The 24,181-nt window shown below is 41.2% G+C and overlaps 1 protein-coding gene across 6 annotated transcripts in view; it reads left to right on the forward strand.

Moving 5' to 3' along the window:
• Positions 1–612: 612 nt before the first annotated feature.
• dock10 (dedicator of cytokinesis 10) overlaps positions 613–24,181 on the forward strand; it is a 106,161-nt gene continuing 82,592 nt past the window's right edge. For 3 of the 6 annotated variants that reach the window (XM_057351950.1, XM_057351956.1, XM_057351951.1), the window contains exon 1: positions 23,550–24,003. In XM_057351950.1, coding sequence (XP_057207933.1) covers positions 23,842–24,003 — 162 coding nt within the window. In that variant the 5' untranslated portion in view covers positions 23,550–23,841. Of the gene's footprint in view, positions 1,096–23,548; positions 24,004–24,181 lie in introns of those variants that run through there. The other 3 variants (XM_057351952.1, XM_057351953.1, XM_057351955.1) reach the window with 2 other exon arrangements.

Raw genomic sequence — 24,181 nt, forward strand, 5'->3', positions numbered from 1 at the left:
TATTGTAACCAATGCAAGAAGATATTTTGAAAAATGTTGGTAAGAGAACAGCGCAGCCCCCCATTCACTTCTATTGTAACCAATGCAAGAAGATATTTTGAAAATGTTGGTAACAGAACAGCGCAGCCCCCCATTCACTTCTATTGCAACCAATGCAAGTGAATGGGGGTTTGTCAACAACATTCTTCAAAATATCTTCTTTTGTGTTCTGCGGAAGAAATAAAGTCATACAGGTTTGAAATGACAAGAGGCTGAGTAAATGATAACAGAATATTCATTTTGAATGTGAACTACTTTAACTTAGTGACTATGTTTATGCAACTCGCCCCTGATCTGCACTATATTCTAAAGACACATGTCGCAAGATGGCGCCAAAGTCAAACTAACGGTGTCACGTTATGGACGTTATAATTACAGACATTGCATATTCACCACAGTATGGCGCTGTAAGACATTTTCTCTTAATTATGCTTGGAAAATTTTACTTTCATCAACTGACGAATCAAAAATCGAAAATGACACTATTGTTTGCGATAAAATTATTTACATGTTGTTGATTTAAACGAATGTTTGGGCTCATTGCTGATGTGTAACCAAAGCAAACTGGCGGTGATCTATCTGCAACAGTAATTCATGTCAAGTTTTCAGGGTGTACGTTAATTTACACGAATGCTACTTCATATTTGGCTACAATCTTCTTCTTTATTTTGCTGCCATCACAGTTCCCTGTCTTCTCGTTCGTGTCAGTGGTAATGCCTGGGGAAATGATACTGGGATGAATTTACAGTACGAGCACGAGTCCGGTCCGTGATTGTTGTATGAACAGAACCCTGCCCACCGCGCGGTAAAGAAGCTGCATGCGTGACTGAGAGTAATAAGGGGACGTTTGTGCACAGTTCGTGTTAAGCAGCGTTTCGCTTTCAACCCGATTAATCATCGCTGTTTTGAAGGACGTACGGTTATATCCCCGACTTGACAGATGAAGAAATGGCAGCGGAATCCAACCGGAGATTTACCAAAAACCTACTGAAACCGGGAAGCGCCGCAGAGATACGGCAAACCGCATGTAATGCCATAAGGAATTCAACTATAACGGTAAGGTTGGTTATAATGAGATGCGCAAATGGAAGGAGTGACATTTGCCTTATTTTGTTACGTTTTATTGCTCAACATGACCATCTATATTACACTATATCCAGTGGTTTGCGTAATACGGTGTAGCCTACTGCCTTCATTACATCTCACTGGACACAACAAGCGAAATTCCTCTGTTTTCTCAAGCATTGCATTTACATGGTTATTTTTTATTTTCTTGAGGTAAGATCAGCTTAAGTTGCCTTTTACGCTGTCTTGTATTTAAATGGACGGTCTTTGTGAATCATCTGTGGGCTATGGGGCTTTTCCAAATGTGCGCATTTTATTTCGAATGCGATTTCTATTGTTACGCAAATAAACACTTTCAAGTGTCATTCTTATGATGATCGTCTTGCTGACGTATGTGTTCGTAGTAAAAACGTCGCATCACGTTGTAGGAGATGAACTCAGTGACACACTGACATGTTTTCATGATATCAGTACAGTTGATGTGCAGTAGCATAATTTTGCATATCTACAATATAAAGGAGTATATAATGGCTTAAATGTACATATGTTGTTTTTAAGCAAGTTATAATATGTGTAACAATGACTCATTCTACAGAAGTGGTGCAAAATGCTGCCCGTATACAACTGACACATATTTACAAAAATAAATTAAGGCTGAAGCAACCCAGCTAGCACACGTACGTATGTAGTACGTCTGCTAAAGATCTGGACGTCTGGAAAACATCTGCTGTGTAAAAACATCTGCTCAACATCTTAGAAAGAGCAGTTTTACATCCATTAACATCTTACAGACGTCTCCTAGATGTCTGTATGATACATATGTCCTACATCTGACAGCAGACGTATCCGAGACGTATTGCAGATGAGCAAACTATGTATTGCTCATCACGTCAAATAGACATCTGCCAGATGTAGTGTGCTATCAAGGAACACATCGACCTAATAGTTACGTCGATTACAGAAATTAATCGACTTGCATAGAATGCGTCAATGAATCGTTTAGCCCATATTATGCTCCAGCACCCAGACAGAAACATATGCAGAAACATGCAGCCATTTGATATCAAAGTTCCGTGAGAGCGTTTTGAAAGCATATGGAGCAGTCTGCTCCCGCAGTACTTCAGGTCATATGCCTATCGGTCTGTGCAACACTGAATGAAGTCAAACACACACACCTTAGTTTGGAGACAGAGGCTCTTCGTTCGCTTTTCTGCATTCATCACAAGCGCGTCACTCATCTGCATTGCTCATAAATCACATTTAATGATCAAATACAACTTTCGATGTATATGTACAATTTCAATGTAGGAAAAACCCTGCCTGTCACGTAATAAGCAATTCATCGCTATAAAGTTTGACTCTAGATGTGGATAAACGTTAAAGATGCAATCTGTCACTTTGTGCCACCTGGTGGTATTTTCGTGAACGCTTTTCACATGATTTTGCCACTGCGTGTCGGCGTCACTCAACGCAGTGGTTGCATTCTGGCCATACTTTCTTCCTGTCTAACTGGGTGGTTCTTGGCTATAATAAGGTACAATGTGGACTTTTTCATTTTATTAACACACTGGTACTGGATTTTATTCCAATCTGGGAACACAGTAATCAAATTGGTCTGACTCAGCATAAGGACTGCAGTGTTTCCCACGGGATGTTTAGGGACTTGTGGTGCTGGTGACGTCACTTGCTAATTAGCATATTTGTGACGTTTAGACTGTATTTTAATACAACTGAATGCCCAATTAAGCCACTCTCACGTATTTTCTGTTCTGTTGTTGGATGTGAAACAAGTATAAGATATAACCTGACCCAGTAATACCTTGTGTTTAAAACAACCAGCAGTCACTTTAACTGCTGCTAAAATCCTGATTTCACCATACAGCTACATTAAAGAGCGGCAGTGACTTATTTATTTGTCTCATGCACAGCCGCCGCCTAAGTGTCAAAATACTGGGGGTGGGAGAAAAAATAGATTCACAATGAACATCGATTCAATCTACTAGCGATTCAAATCGGTTCACAAATTTCAAAAATCGTTTTTTTTAACGTTACTAAATATAATAAATAATAAATGAATATATGGGAAACACTGGGCTGCCACTAAAAATCATAATGTGTTTTGGCCAGAGAGACAATTTCCACTCCTTCATATGCAATATAAGCATAACATTTAAGATATACTTGTATTATAAATCCTTTAAATGTGCTATTGTGGTTTTGGCCAAAAAACTCCTGGCAAATGTGTTGTTGAAAGTCATGGCGACTGTTAAAAACACATTAGACACCACGCACTTACATGCTTTAAATGTAAAAGTGTTACTTTTTCCTGTCAATCCATGTGGATTTTGTCCGTAAAGAATGCACTGTCTCTTTAATTGAGCGTGAGCAGCGCAGCAAAAATAGACTCGGCGCCGAAATGATCGCTGCACTGCTGCTTAGATCCTATGTGTCAGAACACAATATCCTCACGCAATTGGCATGATGGAGTGCTGGGCTCGAAATTGCGACCATTTTCATCGCATATGCTCCCTAAATTTAACCTGTGCGACCTCAAAATATCTTTGGGAGCATTTGTGTGAGTGCACATTTTGTTGTGGTGCGACCTGTTTTCATTACTGTTCAGAACACGCTAATAACTGCACAAAGTATGTGCGTGTTGTGAGCTACAGTGACCGGCCCGGGCATTCATACACAACGTGATTTTCCATCCCACGACGCTACTTTCCCACCGTTTTTCAATGTAAACGCGCTAGACGGATGGGTCTCAACATTCACGCGTTCTTGCGTCTGCAGCTCCTCGCGCATAAGCACTAGTGTTTATGGTGGTTCGCGCAGCCATCAGTGCTTTGAGAGCGCACTGTACCACAAGTACAGTATAACAATACAATTGCAAGTTCACATTACATTATTTTAAATACATTCACAGGCAAACCTCTTCAAAACGGATCATCTGTCTCTTACATATGTGCAATGTAAGCATAAAACATGATGTGTTTATGTAGTTTTAACTGTTTCTCTGAAGGATATGAGGGTTCAGTCAGTGGCGGAAGGAGGATTGACAGTGTGGTCTGATTGCCACCTCTGCTAACACCAGAACTATGCAAAAGCATATAGAGAAAACAACCACAGCTCTTTACTGTGAGCTGTGACAGACAGTAATTGCTCAAAAATGATGCGTTCTATTTTCTTGTGCCTGTTAAGAAAATAGAACGCATTCTTTTTTGCAATTACTGCCTGTCAGTTGATTTTGTGACAAAACATTTAGCAGTGTTTACATATTGTTTATTACTGCATAATATAATTCATTAAATTAGAAGTTTGTTTTATAATGCCTACATTTTTTGCATTTTGTGTTTTTAAGGTGAATAAAAGACTATTTTTCCCTATATAGTTCATCATTGAGGATTTCTTCAAAAAAGTCTAAAAATCTCGTCTCGTTCTTGTGAACCCAGTCTCGTGTCTCGTCTCGTCTGGTGGGATAAGTGTCTCGTCACACCCCTACTGCTCCATCAATTTAAACCCTTATATATTTTTGTTTCTTTACTGTCTTTTTTTTAAGAAGTAACAGGAAGCCAAAGTCTGATACCAATCATTGCACTCTGATGATAAAAAACTAGAAACCTCCTACACTTCCCCCACAAGCCCTTGCTCATGATGCTTAATGAGACCAGGGTGAGTCTGGGTCACACTTGGGGGTGGGGATTTCTCCAATTGCTCACTGCTATTTAACTGAAACATTTAGGTTCTTGTTTTGTAAATGTTTTATAAATTATAAACATTGCCAATGTCAGTGATATTTCTTTGTATATGCAATACTGTATATCTCACTTGAAATCTTCTGTTGTATTGAAGAAAACAGTTATCAATTTAAATACAAATTTTAAATGTAAAGGTATTTAAATATGACAATACAGTATGAGACGAAAGATGACAGGGAGTCTTTGAAAGGAGAACTGTTGGGATTCTGTTGGCAAGCATTTCAAAGTCTCCATGAAATCAAGATAATTTTTAATCTGTTTAGTAATAATATGTTAGCCTTAAGGATATCAATAAATAAACTGATATGTTCCATGGATCCAGGATTATATAGGGATATCATGGATCTACTGGTTTTCCTTGTATGAAGGAGGTTGTTATGTGCGCAAGGTTATACTGTACAATTCATTTTCAGTGAACATGGTCGTATTCTGGTTGACTACCTACTCCTGTATTTCACTTAATGCCTTTAATATTCCTTTACTATCCATAAGAAAAATTTCAATTTTTCTAAGTTGTGCTCATTTCACACACCTTTTCTTTGATTCCCGATCTTTATTAGAGCAGCCCAATCTTCAGCCATCTTCAAGAAGATGGGTAAAGAGACCCATCTTTTTCATCAACACCTGACCCAGTAATACTAACACTTACTTATTTCTGTTCTTTTCATGCAGACAAAAATGTTTTTACCTATGTTTCACGAGTTTGCCTCGCAGATAATAAGTACGGATGATAAGGAACGGATAGTATGCGCATTTGGCGTGCTGTCCCGGGGAGAGGGTTCCGAGCTTGGTAGTTCCTCCTCGGAGCGCCCACCCCTTGTCCGGGGAGAGGGCCCGGTATGTGCCCGGACTCGGGTTGTTCCCCCCGCTATACTGCGGTAAAACCGGCTTATGGTGAGGAGTTGGGGAGGAGGAGGGATGCTGCGAAAATGTAGAGAGATTGAGGGTAAGGCGTCTTGTCTATTTGTAGGGTTTTTTTTCCCCGAGCTAAAAGGATGATTGGTGAGATTGATCATAGCAAGCCAGCTGGGTTAGTTATCTGATGAGTCGGCTGCGTTTTGGTCAACTGGGCTGGGCACGTGGACAAGAGCAAACATTGCACCAAACTCTGAGGTGAGAGCGGACACCAAACCTAGTTCTGGAATGAGAGCGGCCTCCGGACTGGGCTCTGGAGTAGGAGCGGGCACTGGGCTGTGCTCTTGGGTAAGAGTGGGCACTTGGCTGTGCTCTGGGACAAGCGCAGGTACTGCACGAAGCTTTGAGGTGAGAGCGGGCACCAAACCTAGCTCCTTGATGAGAGCGGGCTCCGGGCTGGGCTTACAAAGAGTCCGGTAACGGTGATCAGGTCCGGGTGGTAATCAAATATGGCTGACAGGGTACATGGGATTCTGGGAGATGTAGTCCGGTTAGTAAGTGCAGGCAGGAATAGTGACAGAAGTGTCGTTTGACTGTCGCTACTAATCAAAATATTTATTTGTTCATATGTGTATACCTTATACATAATCATTACATTTACCCATTTATATTTAAACATTTACCAATCATTTTTACATTTACCAATCAATATTGAAAGTGCTAAATATGCTTTTAAATTTATGCATTTGCTGAAGAAGTGACAGTGCATTTGACATATATATTTTATTAGTATAGATACACAGGGAAACATAATCAAGGGAAACAGAAACAGGTGCGGGACTAATTAAAACTATGGAAACTAATGAATGAACACAGGCAAAACGGAACAAAACTAAACCAGAACGAAACATAACAGAACTGTGACAATGATAGGTTGTGTTATAATGTAGTGTTTTAGATATACTGTTATAGATTTTAAAATGTTTAGTTCTAAACATGTTTGTGTACTGTTTTGAATGTGATATGTTGCTTTTATCTATATAGTAAATGAAAAGTATTCCAATTTCAAAAGTATGACTCCGCTTTAATAAAAATAGTCTTTTCTGTGAATACGCCATTGTTTCTGACATTGAAACCCTTAAATTCACCTCCCAATTCTCTATGCAGGGAAAACCCTGCTTAGCGAGCAGGACACCGTTCAACTCAGATTGGACATTGACTCTGGGCCTGAAGATAATATTAGATTGGGGCTGGGACAAATTTATGTTGAGAAGAATCCCAGTTTAAGCCGAAGACTTGTCATTGACACAGATCTTGTCAGTAAAAACTAGAAAAATCTCACAGACAATGCTGTATTGTGATAGTACTCTCCCTCTAAGGGATGCCACCAAACATCGCTACGAGAGAACACCGACCACAAAATAGACACCAACAAAACTATAAAACACTACTTAACAGGGATACAGACAAAAAAAGCTGTAAAAAAGATAAGACAGAGTGGAGAGGGTGAGGAGTAGTTGACTTTAAAGCGGCCCTAACACGCGTGGTTTCTGCCAATCTCATATTCATCTTGAGTACCTATAGAGTAGTATTGCATACTTCATATCTTCGAAGAGTATTTAATTTGATCACATTTATAAAAGATACATACAGCGGTACGAGTATTTCCGAAATCATACGGCGCGTGCGGGGTAGAGGGGTAGGCTGAACTAAAGCACATTGCCAACAAAACAAGACATCAGTTTCACGGATAACATTCATTCATTGGGTTATATTCATCACCCAAATGCAGTGAACAAACAAACACCTGAACTTCGCGAACGTATGCTCTCTCTCTCTCTCTCCTGCTCACAAGTGAAAGTGACGTCTGCGCATGCTCCTTCTCCTGCTCTCCTTGCTGCCGCGTGGGCGTGCCACGTGCTTTTCCGGTAGAATTGTCTGTTGTTACGAAACAGTTTTATATGTTCGAAAAAAAACTTTCCGAAACCTGTACGATCGCTGGGGGAGTGTATCGAGAACAGAAATACTACGTAATACGCCCAACTCGTTTTTTGACAAGTTGACCATGTTAAGCATCAGAAGACAGCACGTTTAACATTTTAAAGAAGTCAGATTGCATGACACACCGTTGCAGCACCCCTTTAAAATAAGCCCTCATTGACTTTCCATAGTAGGAATAAAAATGACTTATTTTGAAGTGAACTACTCCTTTAAAGTTGTGCTACTCTATAGTTTTGAAGAATTTACTTATATTCTAAATGGTGGAAAAAATATAAAGAAAGGAAGAATAAGTGTTTCTAAACTTTTAACTGTAGTTATTGTATGTTTATATGCAGTTCAGTTATAAACAAGAGTGGCAGCCACACATAAAAATGCTTCCTGTTGATATCTTTCCATTGGAGCTGCTCTTTCTAGTTTTGCAATTGCTTAGCTAGGACTATCATTCAAAGTGGCTAGTTTATAAAAGGATATGGTATCACAGTCTTGAAGTGAGGTTACATTCACAGTAGGGTTGGGCATTGTGATGGACGATGACATCGTCATTATAAAGTGAGGCGTGTATAGGCAGAAGCTGCGCAGAGACACATCTTCTTTATACCATGCGAGCTGGGCAGTTGTAAATTCAGGCGTGTGTCATCTGTACAGCAAGAGCTTCACAGTTATAGTATATACTATATATAGTGAGGCTTGATTGTATTCTGATGTTATATTCAATAAAACAAGTTACATTTAGTCATTTTCGCAGACGGTTTTATCCAAAGCGACTTACAAATGAGGTGAACAATAGAAGCAATTGGATATAAAGCGAGGCACATCTTCTTTGTACAAGGCAAACTGCACTGCACAGACACGCGTGTTCTTTATACAACGGGTGCAACACAGACACACGTTTTTATAGAGTGCGGACTGCGCAGACGCGTCTTCTTTATACAACGCGGGCTGCACAGACATGCGTCTTCTATACAGTTATAAAGTCAGGCAGATCTGCGCAAACTTTGCGTCCTCTTTATACAGCGTGAGCTCCACAGATATAAAGTCAGGCCAGTCTGATCTGTACATTCTGTGCAAGCTTATATGCCCCTTAGCCTTGTTCATATTTGTTTACAACACGATTTGCAGCCCGTAGCACAGTCAATTGACGAAAGTGAAAATTTTTCTAGAACCAGTCTATCGGCCCAACCCTAATACACAGTTTCGGCACAGCATCACCCAGTGGTCCTGAGATATAAAAGATGGCTATTTTTGCTTATACTTGTGAAAACTTTGGTCAAACATTATAAGATCTTGTTTGATTCCTTGAGTCATGCATTTTGGGTGTCACCTATTTTGAATTTTGTTGTAAAATGCAGTATTTTACAAACGCAATAGAGAATCGCTGCAAAACTAGTTAGGGTTTATCAAGGTCAAGTTCTGAGAGGACCTGTAAAGTTACAGGCCAGCGGTGGCTAGTGGTCAAGAGATATAATGAAATTGATTAAAATGCTTATAACAATGTAATGAAAAAACAACAGTGTAATTTACATTAGTATATTTGTTGGCTCAAGCCAAGTACTTTGATATAAAACTTGTCATATTCCACTATAGTTCTTTTTCGCCATATTGAATTATACACAAAACTTACTTTTTCGAACTTTTTTTGTCAAATTTGCACCAAATTTGGTATGTAGCATCTGGAGACAGTACTGACAAAAAGTTATTAAAAGCTTTTTGATTGATCAAATGGCTTTCGTATACAACGTCAACCGATTCTAAGGCGAGCGTGCCAAAGGGTCATGTGGCTGTATATCCGCAACACTTTTGTGTATTGACACTAAACTTGGTATTTATTATGACTGGCAAATCTTGTCTGCCTCATAAAAATTTGGTCAAAAGTTATAAGCAAATTTATGTTTTCTAAGTGCCTTTCCCAATGGTTTTAAACTTGGTTTTCAAAATCGGATCATCTGACATGTCAAAAACATTTCCCTTTGTGCGGGCTTGACCCCGTAATTGCTGCTTGCAGCTATATTTTCATTTGTATTTGTTCTTATTGTGTTGCTGACTTTTCCTTTGATAACTACTTTAAGTAAATATTGTTTTAAAAAATCATTACTTATAACTTTTTTTTGGTGTAAGTTTCAGAACTGAGTTGAAGTGACTGAGAACAGTCACTTCACAGTTTTCCTCATTTATGTAACTCCATCTTTTATTTGCATCCGGAGAGAGAAGTATGCCTGTCTGGCATTTTTCCTCTCATCTTATTCTTACAGATTAAACCAACATAAGTTCCTTGTGAAATTCTTTAAGTAGCTTTGTTCCATTTCAATGTGATGTATATTGGTTAAGTTCTGTGTATGTATATAAGTTCTGTGTTTCAATGTAAGTAAGAGATTGTAAGTGATGCTAAAAATAAAAGCATCTAAATCTTACACTTTAAATAGACACAGGCAGAGGGCAGGAGGCTCACGGTGTGTAACTGGTGACCTTCCATGCCAGATTTACGGGCGGTTCTTATCATTAGCCAGCTTCAAGCCACTATCTGCATCAACTTGTTGAGGTCACTGGTTTCAGTAAACCAGTACAACAAGAATCTTCTGACTGTGCATAGAGTAAATTCAATGAAATGTACAAAACTGAGAAAAAGAAGGGAGGTGAAAATAGACAGTGGTGTTTGTGTGTCTCTGTGTATGTAAAATAGGTCTGAATTGTTCCAGTGTTTAAACTCTGATGTCATCAAGGGGCCTGGTGCAGCGCTCTGTCCCATGTGGTATGATCTCACATGCATTCATGTCTATGAGTATGTAAAGCGTGTAGAGTGGATAGCAGTTGGGACCACCAGCCAATGACGCTTCTGTTTTGTATTTCTATTATTTTATTTTCGGCATTTTTTTCAAACAATGAGAAGGTAGCCTAGTTAGAAACATTTTTATTACAAATATTTTTGTAGTTGTTATTTATTTACTTCCTATTTATGTTTATCACAATTCATGCTATATTGAAATAAATAAGATTTTTTAAAAGCTAATTTTCAGATATTTTTATTTATTCATTTATTAATTTTGTATAGGAGGGGCGCAATCTATCTTGCCTAGGGCACCAACAGAGAGGCTGGACTGGCCCTCAGTCTTGGTACTCAGAAAAAAGAATGTATGCAAGTAATCAGCAAATTTATTTTAAAATTTTAACTCTTTTAAACGTATTTAACCACAGTGAAACAAAAAAGGAGTGTCACGTCAGTGAACCAAAAACAAATGGTTCACTACAATAATATAACTCTCCGAAGTTAGTTGTCAGAGTGAACCATTTAGAAGTACTCAGAACACTGGGTAGTGTGTGTCTGCAACACTCAGTGTACTGAGCAGATCCACTTTTTTGTCTGTTCGTACAAATATTTATGTGACATATGTTATAAATCATTTTAAAGATTTTGAGTTTTCCCGCTGGGTCGCTGCTCATGTGGGCCGCCTCGGGAAGTTAACACGATCGCAGACCAAGGGAACCGGAACACGATTGCGAACGGACGGAGGGGGACACCCCCCGAGAACGCGAACAGACCAGACGGAATGTGAATGGAACGTGAACGATAAAGTCCAGGGCCACTTGCTTTTTAGTCCCAGTTTGCCGAGTAGAAGAACCGTTACTTGGCTAAACTTGAATGAGACAAAGAACAAAGACAGTAAATAATGGCAATTTTCATTTTTGCTAAACTTTTTGGTGCGTTCTTGTAATAAGTTGATGATTGCATACAATAACCGACCAGGAATATGGCAAACACAGGGGTATATATACACAAGACTATCAGAGATAACAAGGCACACCTGGAAACAATCAGGGCAGGGAAACACAAAAGACTACAGAGACCATGAAACCAGGACTACAAAAACAACTTCAAAATAAAAGACATGACAATAACACATATAACCCTTACAGTTCTGTTCCAAGTAGCTTTTTCCATTAAAACATAGTTTTTAAAGGGGTCACATGACACAGCTAAAACAAATATTATGGTTTGTTTTAGATGTAATGCATGTGTATACACGATTTAAGGTTAAACGCGGTATTTTCCACATACCGTGTATGTTTGTATCTCCTCTTTGCCCCGCCTCTCTGAAACACGCAGTGTGCTATGATTGGCCAGTTAACCAATGCGTAGTGATTGGTCTAATACTGCAAGCGTGTGACGGAAATGTAACGCCTCTTACCATATTTGGAACATCAGGGTCCAAAGCATTTGTACTGGCAGGTACGCCAACCTTACTTGCGTATATATTTGGGGCGGTCTTAGTCAAATCATACCACGAACTGATGTATATTTGTGGGGGTGTGGTTACACGAGGCGTTTCAGGCAGTTTTGGGTGAGCATTCGCTTTTAGATAGAATGCATCGTTTGTTCCGACACTTTAATTTTTGCAATTTTACGCGTCTAATACATGCATGGGCAACTTATAACACACCAAAGACACATAAAAACACGTGTTCGTGCCATATGACCCCTTTAAAACAATGAAAGACACCCACTCTCTCATTCATTTCATATTACTGTTTAGCAATTATGGTTGTTTAGAGAAGATTCTGATAACGACAAGCCAGATGTTTAGGCCACAAACAAATTGGGCCTGTAGTTTGGGGGATGGGCCATCAGCACAGAGTATTAATAGTCTTTCAGTCCTGCGCTGCTGTTTGAATGAATTCCTGCGTTCTCTAGGGGTTCTCTGCATTCTTGAGTGGGAAGCTAGTATGCAGCTACTGCAGTCCACCTCCATCCTCAGCCAGTGCCAGCTGAGAATAAGAAGGTCCTCACATAAACAAATGAACAAAGGTCTGACCTCGCATAATGCAAGCTACACATCATGCATGAGTATTTTTTACATAAATTTGAGATATTTAAAACGTTTTTAGAAACCGTTGTAACACCGTGTCTATACCGGACGCGACCGGCTCAACGCAATGCGACACGACAAAAGACAATAGAAACTTAGAGCCTGTTATAATTTAAAAATAGTCCACACTGGATGCAGTGTGACGTGGCACGACAAACCCATTAAGAACAAGCTGGTTGTCATGTCGCGTCCGGTATAGACCCATTGTGAGACTAAAAAGATTGTACAACACATTGGTGGTACAAAACACATGCACAGGTAAGATCAGTACTAACGTTAACGACAACATACAACAACTAGACCTGACACTGATTGAATGCTGGGTAATGGGCAACAGGTGCGGGTGCAATCAGAAGTCAGGTGAAAGTGAGTAGCTGGCGGAGAGCGCTGGTGCAGGGGGCGTGGTCGGTTACACCAACAAATGTTTTATATAGAATAAGGGGTTTGTTTATACATAAACAACTAAAGAACGTGGATTCAAACATTATCTAGACATAACAAACCTCTTGAACACCACTTTACCGTTTCTACAGTTTGAAATGAGCAGCACATCAATACAACTGGGCTGCGTAGAATGCGCTCAGGGACATTTATGGTGATGATCGTTCAGTGTTGTATCCTCTAACACTTTTTATACAGTGCGAAATGTGCTTGGTTTAAGCATCTTCCATTCTACGCATAGCTTCTCTCCTGATGAAGATGCATACACTGCAAAAAATGACATTCTTACTAAGTGTCTTTGTCTTGTTTTGTAGTACAAATATCTAAACATTCTTAAAGCAAGATGCACTTTCTTGACAAGAAAAGTGACCTAAGATATTTGGTCGTTTTATGAAAAATAATATAAGAATTAAGTAAGTTTATGGTAAAAACAAGCAAAAAAATCTGAGAGAAAAATAAACTTGAATTAGGTACTTGAGAAAAAGGTTAAACTAAACTCAAGTTTATTTTTCTCACCCCCACTTTTTGCTTGTTTTTACCATAAACTTGCTCAATTCTTACATTATTTTTCATAAAACAAGATTAAATATCTTAGGTCACTTTTCTTGCAGGGCTCTAGACTAACACTTGAGAGAGGTGGCACTGGTGCTACCAAGTTATTCAGTCGGTGGCACCAGCCCTTAATTTGATAGCACCAGAGTCGTGGGGTGAGATAAGAAAAAGAATCACTAAAACTTCATTAAAATGTATTTAATACATTAATAAATCAATTAGAAATTAATACAAATCATTGTTTAGGATTGAATTATTTTTATTGTATATGTAAACTCTCTTTCAACACTTTACCATATTTAAAGCACGTCTTTCTTAAAGCTAAAGCTTTCTTCCTTTATTTGTTGTGAACAACTCCTATAAGAGAACACAATTCCTTTAATATCAGTGAGTGTTTTTGGGCCCGCCCTTTGTTGTTTGATGAACATTATAAACAGAGATCTTTTTTATGCTGCTGCCCCTTTAAGAGCTCGCGCAATATCCTAGAACAGGGGTTCCCAAACTTTTCAGCCCACGACCCCCACTATCCTCAGAGGTGGTTAAAGTATACAAACGTTCCGCGCAAATGCGCACATGCACCTATTCAACCCAAACGCGCATAATGACAACACAAAAGAGCACAGTCTAACTAGGGTGACTGACCACCACCCAACAAACCAAATGTGGCAGGTAATCCGTTTGTGTGGGACAGATTGAAAGGTAGCGCGAAACTGTGATATAATAACGGAATGAAAACATTTTTATATCATTTTTAGCTTTATTATTAAATTATTAAAATAATTTGTTATTTAGTCCATTCCAACTACAACATAATTAAGGCATAGATCAAATGTTATATAACATAAAAAATGTAATGGCGATTTCAATTTAAGGTTCACTGTCTCTTTAAATTTTGAGCACAGAACAGACGTGGAGTTATCATTTTGTAAACTTTGAAGATCTTCTCAAAAAGAGAATACTAAAGGAATAAAGAACAAACAAATAATGAAAAAGAGTTTCTCTTTTAAAATGTATAATTTTTAATTATGCATTTAATGATTTGCAAATAATTTTTATTTCAATATGCTAACCACAACCTATAGGCTAAACGCAGTTTCAAAGCCACACAGTTTACGATGTTTTAGTGAGTTTTTATTCGGCAAGTTGACATGGGAGGATCACCACCTATTGACAGACGTCGCAGCCTCTTGATGACTGAAATCACTGCCTACTTCTCATACATTGAGTAAAAGTCAGGCTTTAAAAAATAGTTTGTATGAGTGTGGTGTGCACTGGAGTGCACCGGGTTGCTGCTTTTGACACAGCGCTAAATAGTTAAATAAACAATGGTGCAAACAAGCGTCTCGTGTGCGTTTCGGGTTAAAGAACGTGTTTCTTAATGTGACAACTAAAAACAACAGTCTGATGAAAATGCGGGAGATTTTCTCAATATGCGACGTGCGGGACAAGGGGTGAAAATGCTGTGTGGTGTAACGCAAAGCGGGAAGGGTGGTCAGCCTAAGTCTAACATAATATTATTTTATAGTCATTTACTCATTACTTATTGTTATGATACATAAAATATGAACTATTACTACAGACTTTACTACTCGAATTTCATCAAACTGATTCGAGTGCTGATGTGCCTCTTTTAGTAGGCTACCTGAGGACGATGGCCCCTCGCTTCTCCGCCCTCCTCTGCTGGCCTCCCTGCTTTGTCTTTGGTCGATATTAATCAACGTTTCATTTCGACAAATAAGAATATCCTAACCTTAAACCTGAAAAATAATCTGCGTGCACACGAGACTGTTTAACGTGGCACTGTAAATGGACTCGCTGCGCCTAATGCGGTTGCTAATGTTGTTAATGTGACGTAATCACCTCAGGAGTCATGATCGAGGGGGAGGAAATTCCTAAACTGATGGCTTTTTATTTGCCTGGTTTTATTTTTAACTTAACCCATATTTTTATATTTTGTTACACTTATTGTGTCACGATTGTGGTGCAGAGAAGAACCCAAGCGCAGGCAGGCAGTGAAGGGGTTAACAGAAAATATTTATTTACAAAAACACACAAAACAAAACCCACGAGGGGGTATAAAACAGGAACTAAACTAAGAAACAAACTTGAAATAAAAGACTTCCCACGAGGGGGCAAAATGAAAACAAGAACTAAACTAAAGGACACGACCAAACGTCTTAAATCAAAAACACAACAGGGTAGACCACAAGACTCACGGAACAAGGACAAGGCTGGAAACAGGAACACTGGACAAGGCACGGAATCAAGACGACAGGCATGAACACAATACACGGTACATAAGAACAATCCACGAGCACAGGACAAAGAAACATGAGGGTATATATAGGAACACAAACGAGGGATAACGACAAGGGACAGGTGTGGGACATTAAACACTCAGGGAAACATAACGAGGAAACAGAGGAATGGGGCCAATGACAAGACACTGGAGAGGACGTATATTATGTCAAACAGACAAAATTGTTTCTCTCCACACAAACCTAAGGACTCTGCCCCGATCCCACCACACGACTAGAATTTCATAAACAAGACGGTGGGACCGTGACAGAGCCCCCCCCCTTAATGAACACCCCCAGGTGTTCACCAAGGGGTTGACAAACAAGACATGACAGACTGGGAGACAGACAGGACAAGGCAAAACAAAGAAAACAAAATCAAGGGTAAACATGACAAGACAACAACAGGACTTGGGTGAGACATCAAAAATAACAAAACATGGGAGGGGGGGAGGGACCAAACAAGGGCCCATAGGGGGCAGTCCATAGGGGTGGGGAAAAGTCCCAGTCCCCGGCTGCGCTCGAGGGCCGGAGTCCTGGGGGACTTAGGGGGAGTCCTCGGGGGGAACAGTCTTTGGCCCTGGAGTTTCCCAGGGCCGCTGGACAGGCTTGACGCCGGCTGGAAGGCCGGCTGGACAGGGCTTGACGCCGGCTGGAAGGCCGGCTGGACATGGCTTGACGCCGGCTGGAAGGCCGGCTGGACATGGCTTGACGCCGGCTGGAAGGCCGGCTGGACATGGCTTGACGCCGGCTGGAAGGCCGGCTGGACATGGCTTGACGCCGGCTGGAAGGCCGGCTGGACATGGCTTGACGCCGGCTGGAAGGCCGGCTGGACATGGCTTGACGCCGGCTGGAAGGCCGGCTGGACATGGCTTGACGCCGGCTGGAAGGCCGGCTGGACATGGCTTGACGCCGGCTGGAAGGCCGGCTGGACATGGCTTGACGCCGGCTGGAAGGCCGGCTGGACATGGCTTGACGCCGGCTGGAAGGCCGGCTGGACATGGCTTGACGCCGGCTGGAAGGCCGGCTGGACATGGCTTGACGCCGGCTGGAAGGCCGGCTGGACATGGCTTGACGCCGGCTGGAAGGCCGGCTGGACATGGCTTGACGCCGGCTGGAAGGCCGGCTGGACATGGCTTGACGCCGGCTGGAAGGCCGGCTGGACATCCGGCTTGGACGCCGGCTGGAAGGCCGGCTGGATCATCCGGCTTGGACGCCGGCTGGACGGAGGCCGGCTGGACACCGGCTTGGACGCCGGCTGGAGAGGCCGGCTGGATCACCGGACTGGACCCTGAGATCCCGACTGGACCGGATGGCACGACTGGACACATGGACACAGACTACACAGCTAGACACAGGATGACTGCGGCGCATCCACTGGACTGCACGGACTGGACCCGAACTGGTGCCGGCTGACGGATGGATCCGGCTGCACCGGACTGGATGCCGGCTGCGACCGCCGACTGGATGCCGGCTGCACCGGACTGGATGCCGGCTGCCGACTGGTGCCGGCCTGTCGCTGGGCAGGGTTCAGCATCTCCCTCCTCTTCCTCTTCTTCTTCGCCCGGCCCACAGGACGTGTGGCCGGCTGGAGCGAAGCGATTGGGAGCCCGATAAGCTCCGCACCGGAGGAGTCGGACGGGGAGTCCCATGACTCCCTTCGTCTAAGCCGGCCTCGGATGCTCATGGATGGAAGAGGAGCTGCTGGGGAAGAGGCGGACGGTGCGGCCATGCCGATGACCCCGATCTCCATGACGCGACCCTCCGGGATCGCGGGTAGGGGAGATGGATTGGGTTGGGCTGAGACCCTGGACTCGGGCGGTTCATGGCATATCTCACCGTGCACTCGAAGTCCAGTGGTCTCAGCATCCTCATCTCCGCCCGAGACAGAGGGTCCCTGAGGCCACCGTTGAACAGGACCGCAGTTCCGCCTCCCCAAAAACCACCTGCTCTGTATAACTGCCTCCTCTGCAGCCTTTAGGAAGCGGTCAACATAGTTCATAATATTGTCATCTCCCTGACGGTGGCTGCAGAGGAGGTGAGCCTGACGGGATCGTCGGGTAGACATGCTGCCTGCTGGGTTCAGTTCTGGCTCGTGGATTCTGTCACGATTGTGGTGCAGAGAAGAACCCAAGCGCAGGCAGGCAGTGAAGGGGTTAACAGAAAATATTTATTTACAAAAACACACAAAACAAAACCCACGAGGGGGTATAAAACAGGAACTAAACTAAGAAACAAACTTGAAATAAAAGACTTCCCACGAGGGGGCAAAATGAAAACAAGAACTAAACTAAAGGACACGACCAAACGTCTTAAATCAAAAACACAACAGGGTAGACCACAAGACTCACGGAACAAGGACAAGGCTGGAAACAGGAACACTGGACAAGGCACGGAATCAAGACGACAGGCATGAACACAATACACGGTACATAAGAACAATCCACGAGCACAGGACAAAGAAACATGAGGGTATATATAGGAACACAAACGAGGGATAACGACAAGGGACAGGTGTGGGACATTAAACACTCAGGGAAACATAACGAGGAAACAAGAGGAATGGGGCCAATGACAAGACACTGGAGAGAACGTATATTACTGTCAAACAGACAATAATGTGTTTCTCTCCACACACAACCTAAGGACTCTGCCCCGATCCCACCACACGACTAGAATTTCATAAACAAGACGGTGGGACCGTGACATATTGATTACATGCGCTATTCCAAAAAAACAAAAGATTTCTGGAAATCATCTTGCGACCCCGCCCTCGCGGTCTCACTTGGGATCAAGTGATTGGTGACTGTAATCATTGTGTGGTTATTTAAATAATTGCTCAGGAGTGTGTTATTAATGTGTGAATATTGTGTGATCCTGGAGTGTGAGATTTAAACAGTGGTACTAAAACAAAAAATGAACTACTCACACTATTTATACTACAAAATGGCATTGAATAGTGCATAAGTGGCCAGCATAATGCACGTAATTTAACAACAGTACTGCAACACGCCAGCAGCAATCGCATATACATTTTTTTTACTTATTTTTTAACCAATAGTATTAATCGATCAAAATGTTTTACTATCATTAACGGTTAAGGAGTCAATTACATGCATCCCTAAATCTACCTAATCAATAGTCTCGCATAGGTTCCTAGGTTCGTGTAGAATAGAAAAAAGTTGAATAAATAGATACCAGTAAGAGGCATAGTACGGTACACAGTAGTAGTACAATATATAATCTGATTCAGATAAAACAATGAATAAGAAGTAGGCAAGCAAAAATAAAAATCTGGTTTGGTTCTCAAATCCAAACTTCAGGTCTGATCTGTGTTCAATGTTCGGTATGTCTTCGTTCATTGATTGCTAAAAACAGTAATACAACTCGTACAACAAGATTAAAGCAGCTGTCAGTGTGAATAACTCTTCAAACCCTTCAGTATTTATCTTCCTTCACCCCTTCATGTCTGAAGGCTATTAATTCCTCCCTGAGGACTATATAATAGTTTCCTTCTCTGTTCAGAGTTGCAGTCTCTTTGGACTCTTACTTTTATAAGGCTGAGACTGCCATCTCCAGGCCTTTCTGACTTTCACTGCCACTCACATCAGTGTAGCTCCTCTTTTCAAACGCTCGGTCGCTCTCTCTCTACACTCACTTCAACAATCCCGCTCTGTTATACTACATGTCTATAGAAAACTAATGTCTAAAGAGCCATTGAAATGGAGTGGATTTGTGTGACATAGTTGAACAGACATTGGATGGCTTAAAAGCTGTACTTTTGTCAACACTCTCTGTTTCTCAGAAGTTTCACTAGGTGTACCATATCCTGTGTGTTGAGGTTTTACTAGGAAGTATCCTCTTGTACACACATACATTCTTTTGTGGTTCACACTCACTAAAAGTCTAAACACGCTGTTAGCATGCACCTATATGATACAAGCAGTTGTAGAGGTGTGACCGAGTTAAGCAGCAGCCTTCAATTCAATTGAATTCAGTTTTATTTATGTAGCACTTTAAGGTCCGTTGTTTCTTCCCAGGCAGTTCAATTTTAAGCTTCAAGAAAGTTATACCATAGAGCTTTATTGGACAAATATGTATCAGCTAGCATACAAGGATTGTATTGTCTGTTCTGGGCTGTACACTGCAGTGCTGTATTGAATAAGACAGACTTATACAAACATTACCGATTACAGTTACTTAACGTGATTGTACCTACAGAACCATGCACATAGAACAGTTAGTGCAGACTCACAATAAAAGTGTGCAAACAATACAATCGTCCAGACAAGAACACGTTACAATGTAAGAATACAAAATAAACTGCAATAGAGCTTGTCAATCGACGTCACGCCGCGTTGAATTTCACGCCATCTTGGGAGGATGGCTGCTAGTGTGTTCAATGCAGTGTTTTGTTTTTCTTGTTTGATTTGGAAATATAACTATGGTAGGTCGGTCTTGATGTGTTAGAAACTGCAATAGCATTACGCAGAGTCGTTCAGGAAACCCCCCTGGTTCTTTCACTTTTGATTTCTCCATACAGTATATCAAACAAAACAAGTAACGGTACATATCAAAACAATAATAGCAGCAGAGTATGATCCTCCCAAGATGGCGGCGCAACATAGGGCGTGACGTCAGCTTCACATTCTGAAGCACAATGACAAAAAACACAAGTACTGAGCAAAATCATAACACTGAATGATTGTACAGAACATTCAAATCAGGAAAAGAGACTAGTGCAGTTATTGCCTGGTCTGGATATTTTACTGAAGCAAACTGACTACAAAAACGAATGAAAAACTCTACTGGGTAAACGCAAGGCTCAGTTGGGTGGAACAGTTTTTTTTCATGAATAAACTGTAGTGTCTGCTAGTTGTGTGTTTTCATTGCCACACTAGGCAAGGCAAGTTTATTTATATAGCACATTTCATACACAATGGTAATTCAAAGTGCTTTACATAAAAAGAATGAAAATAATCATATAAAAATAAACACAACAATAAAAACAAAGAATTTAAAAACCTTTTGCCCTTGTTTAGAGTGAACCCTTGGTATATCTAACTGACTTGATCCTAATGATCTAAGTGGTCTGTTAAGTTTGTATTCAGTGAGCATATCTGCAATGTATTTCGGTCCTAGGCCATTTAATGATTTATAAATGAGTAAAAGTACTTTAAAATCAATCCTAAAAGTAACTGGAAGCCAGTGTAAGAACCAGAGGACTGGTGTAATATGCTCAGAATCCTGGATGAGCTGCAGCTGTCTTATGGTCTTCTTGGGAAGGCCGGTGAGAAGACTATTGCAATATGTGACGAGGGAGGCGGGACGAGAGCCGTGGGAGGAGGAAGAGAGGCCGATGGCGCGAGCGATAACAAGGATCAGCTGGGCGTCACACAATAATCCACCCTGCTGGTAATAAAGACATGAACAAGTTTCTCCAAGTCTTGACTGGAAACAAAACATCTAATTCTTCCAATGTTTTTGAGATGGTAGTTTGCTGATTTAGTTACCGCTTTAACACGACTAGCACAAACCTAGGGAGAGCCTCAGGGTACTCCTTTACATTTACATTACATTTATGCATTTGGCAGACGCTTTTATCCAAAGCGACTTACATTGCATTGTGCTATACATTGTTTTTTTTAAGTATGTGCAATCCCTGGGATCGAACCCATGACCTTGGCATTGCTAGTACCGCCATGCTCTAACCACTGAGCTACAGGAAAGCTTTCATTTCCAGTTCTTTGAAAAACGTGCTTTGCAGTTCGGATCCAGTGGTCTCATCATAAAGCAAAGGCTTTGAAAAGGATTCTTAGGTATCCCCCAGATGGTGAAGCTGACATGACATCTGAGGAGCCTCAGATAGTGTCTGAAATATCCTTTAATTTTAGCAAATTTTATTGTGTGGGTTTAGGAGTTTGTTCAAATTTCTAACCATGCGTTCGTAATACCCTTGAAAAGCACAACTACTTTGTGATGATGCTGCCATACACATATATTTCAGTGTTGTTAATCCAGTCAATAGCCCTCACTGAATCATGGGATGCAAAAGTTAATCTAGAAAGCATCCTATCCATCTCCATAACAAGAAGCCAGTATTCCAACCCTCATTCATCTCTGCTTGGTTCATCTCATTAATCTGGCCTGCATGAAGCCCAAAATCTTTAGAGATCTGCTCAAATCATGACACATTTGGTCTTTTTGGAGTATATCTATCTTCACTGTGATCAGATTTGAGTTGTTGCTCAGTGATGGGGTGTTTGAAGCCTGCATACCTGTCAACACTCCCATTTTGGCCGGGAGTCTCCCGTTTTCACACTCATCTCCCACCACCCTCCCATTTTGTTATTTCTCCCATAAAACTCCCCTTTTTCAGTTATTTCTCCCGTGACACATGCAGAAACGCGAACGGACCGTCGGGGACCGGAACCCGTTTGAGGACGGCCACAGGGAACCCCCTCCGGAACGCAATCGTGTTTTTGTAGCCAAATGTTGACAGGTATGGAGGCCAGCTACCGCAGGTGTGAAATGTTATTTAAATCTGTGTTGGACAAGGCTGGCATCTATAGAACATTTCTCAGGATATGTGGCCTTTTTGTAATTATAGAAATGCATGAATAATGTCTATATATAATGAATAAGGGTGAGCTGAATAAAACAGTGACAACAGTTTTATTCGTTTTCACAGATCTGTTTCTGTGTTGTCGCGTGTATGTGAGACGTTTTAAAAGGGAAAACTTGGTAAACATACTCTAAGGTGCAATACTCTCAAGTGTGTTAACCATTATTTAAGTTATTGTTTAAATAACAAATAGAAATCATAAAAAAGAGACTGGCTAAATGATTTCAGAAAGATCAAAACAATATTCCAGATGCTGTGCAGTGACATTAGTTTGCATGACTTTTCTGATGTGCAATGAAGAATTTAACTGGTGTAGTTTAAGCGTGGATATTCTGAACAGGGAAAACATGGATCTGTCTCAATTGACCACCCAAGTTTTTTATGCATATTTTAAGAATTTGTATGCAGTTTAGCATTTTTTTAAAGCAGTATCCCAAAATGTGCAATACAATATGTGTATTTTAATGCGCATGGCTATCGATTTGAGTTCCTTTGTTTTCATTCAAAAATGAAAATTCTGTCATCATTTACTCAGCTTGCTTATAACAAAAACAGATCTTGCCCCCCATTGACTCCCATAGTAGGAAAAAGTACTTTATCATTTTTTTGTTCTGTTGAACACAGAAGAAGACATTTTGAAGAATATAGGACAGCAAACAGGCATTTCTGACTACCATTGTATTTTTTCCTACTATGGGAGTCAATGGGGGTCAAGATCTGTTTGGTTATAAGCATTCTTCCAAATATCTTTCTCTGTGTTCATCAGAACAAAGACATTTATACAGATTTGGAACAACTCAAAGGTGAGTAAATGATGACAGAATTTTCATTTTTTGGGTGAACTATCCCTTTAAGACGTACCCTACACATTTCTCACCAATTATACGTCTTACATTCTGGCAGAACACAGCAGAGAAAAAAAAGACTTAAAGAAACTGGGCATGTGCAAAAGCGGACTGTGGGAGTGTGTATGCTGCCAGCATGATTTTGGCTCTCTGTTCTGGTCAGCTGATGCGGAGGGCGGGTGCTGATTGGTGCGTCCAGCTGTGCACAGCTGCAGGGAAGGCTGATTTGTGTGAGACAATGTTGTTAGTGTTTCCTGGTCTTCACTCTTCCAGAAAGAGAGAGAGAGAGAGCGTACTTTAGGAAGATACACACAGGATGTAAGTAGATATGCAGAGGAAGAACTAAACAGACAAACATACATGCCAGAAGGATGGGGCGACACATACTTGATTTTAGGCCTTAAGAGCTCATGTGGTGGACATTAGCCTTTTTGCCACTATTAATTCTAAAAGTCTGTTGGTGAAAATCCATGGAGCCCTGAGCTGGTTTGGGTATCTTCAGGCATGGGCTGCACGCCCAGTGTGTTTCTACTACATGCTCTGCACTCAATGCTGAGAAGCAATAACTCCAACATCTGTTCTCGCCAGCAAGAAAGACTTTTTTCGGGAATCACGCCACTGGAAGAGGAGACAGTCATCAGCAAACCCAGCAAAACTACCATCATGGTAACTAGGGCTGCACAATACAGTATATTGCAATGATTGAAATATCACAAATGTGCAAATCTCCGTATCCCTTTGAAGCCGGGAGTGTAATTTTAAATTATTTGGGATTGTTGCTCGTCACACTGCGCGAACATGATAAATGATAAAAACCATGTCACACTGTAGGAACTCATTAGTG

Source organism: Triplophysa rosa, linkage group LG14, assembly GCF_024868665.1.
Source record: "Triplophysa rosa linkage group LG14, Trosa_1v2, whole genome shotgun sequence".
Classification (NCBI taxonomy): Eukaryota; Metazoa; Chordata; class Actinopteri; order Cypriniformes; family Nemacheilidae; genus Triplophysa; species Triplophysa rosa.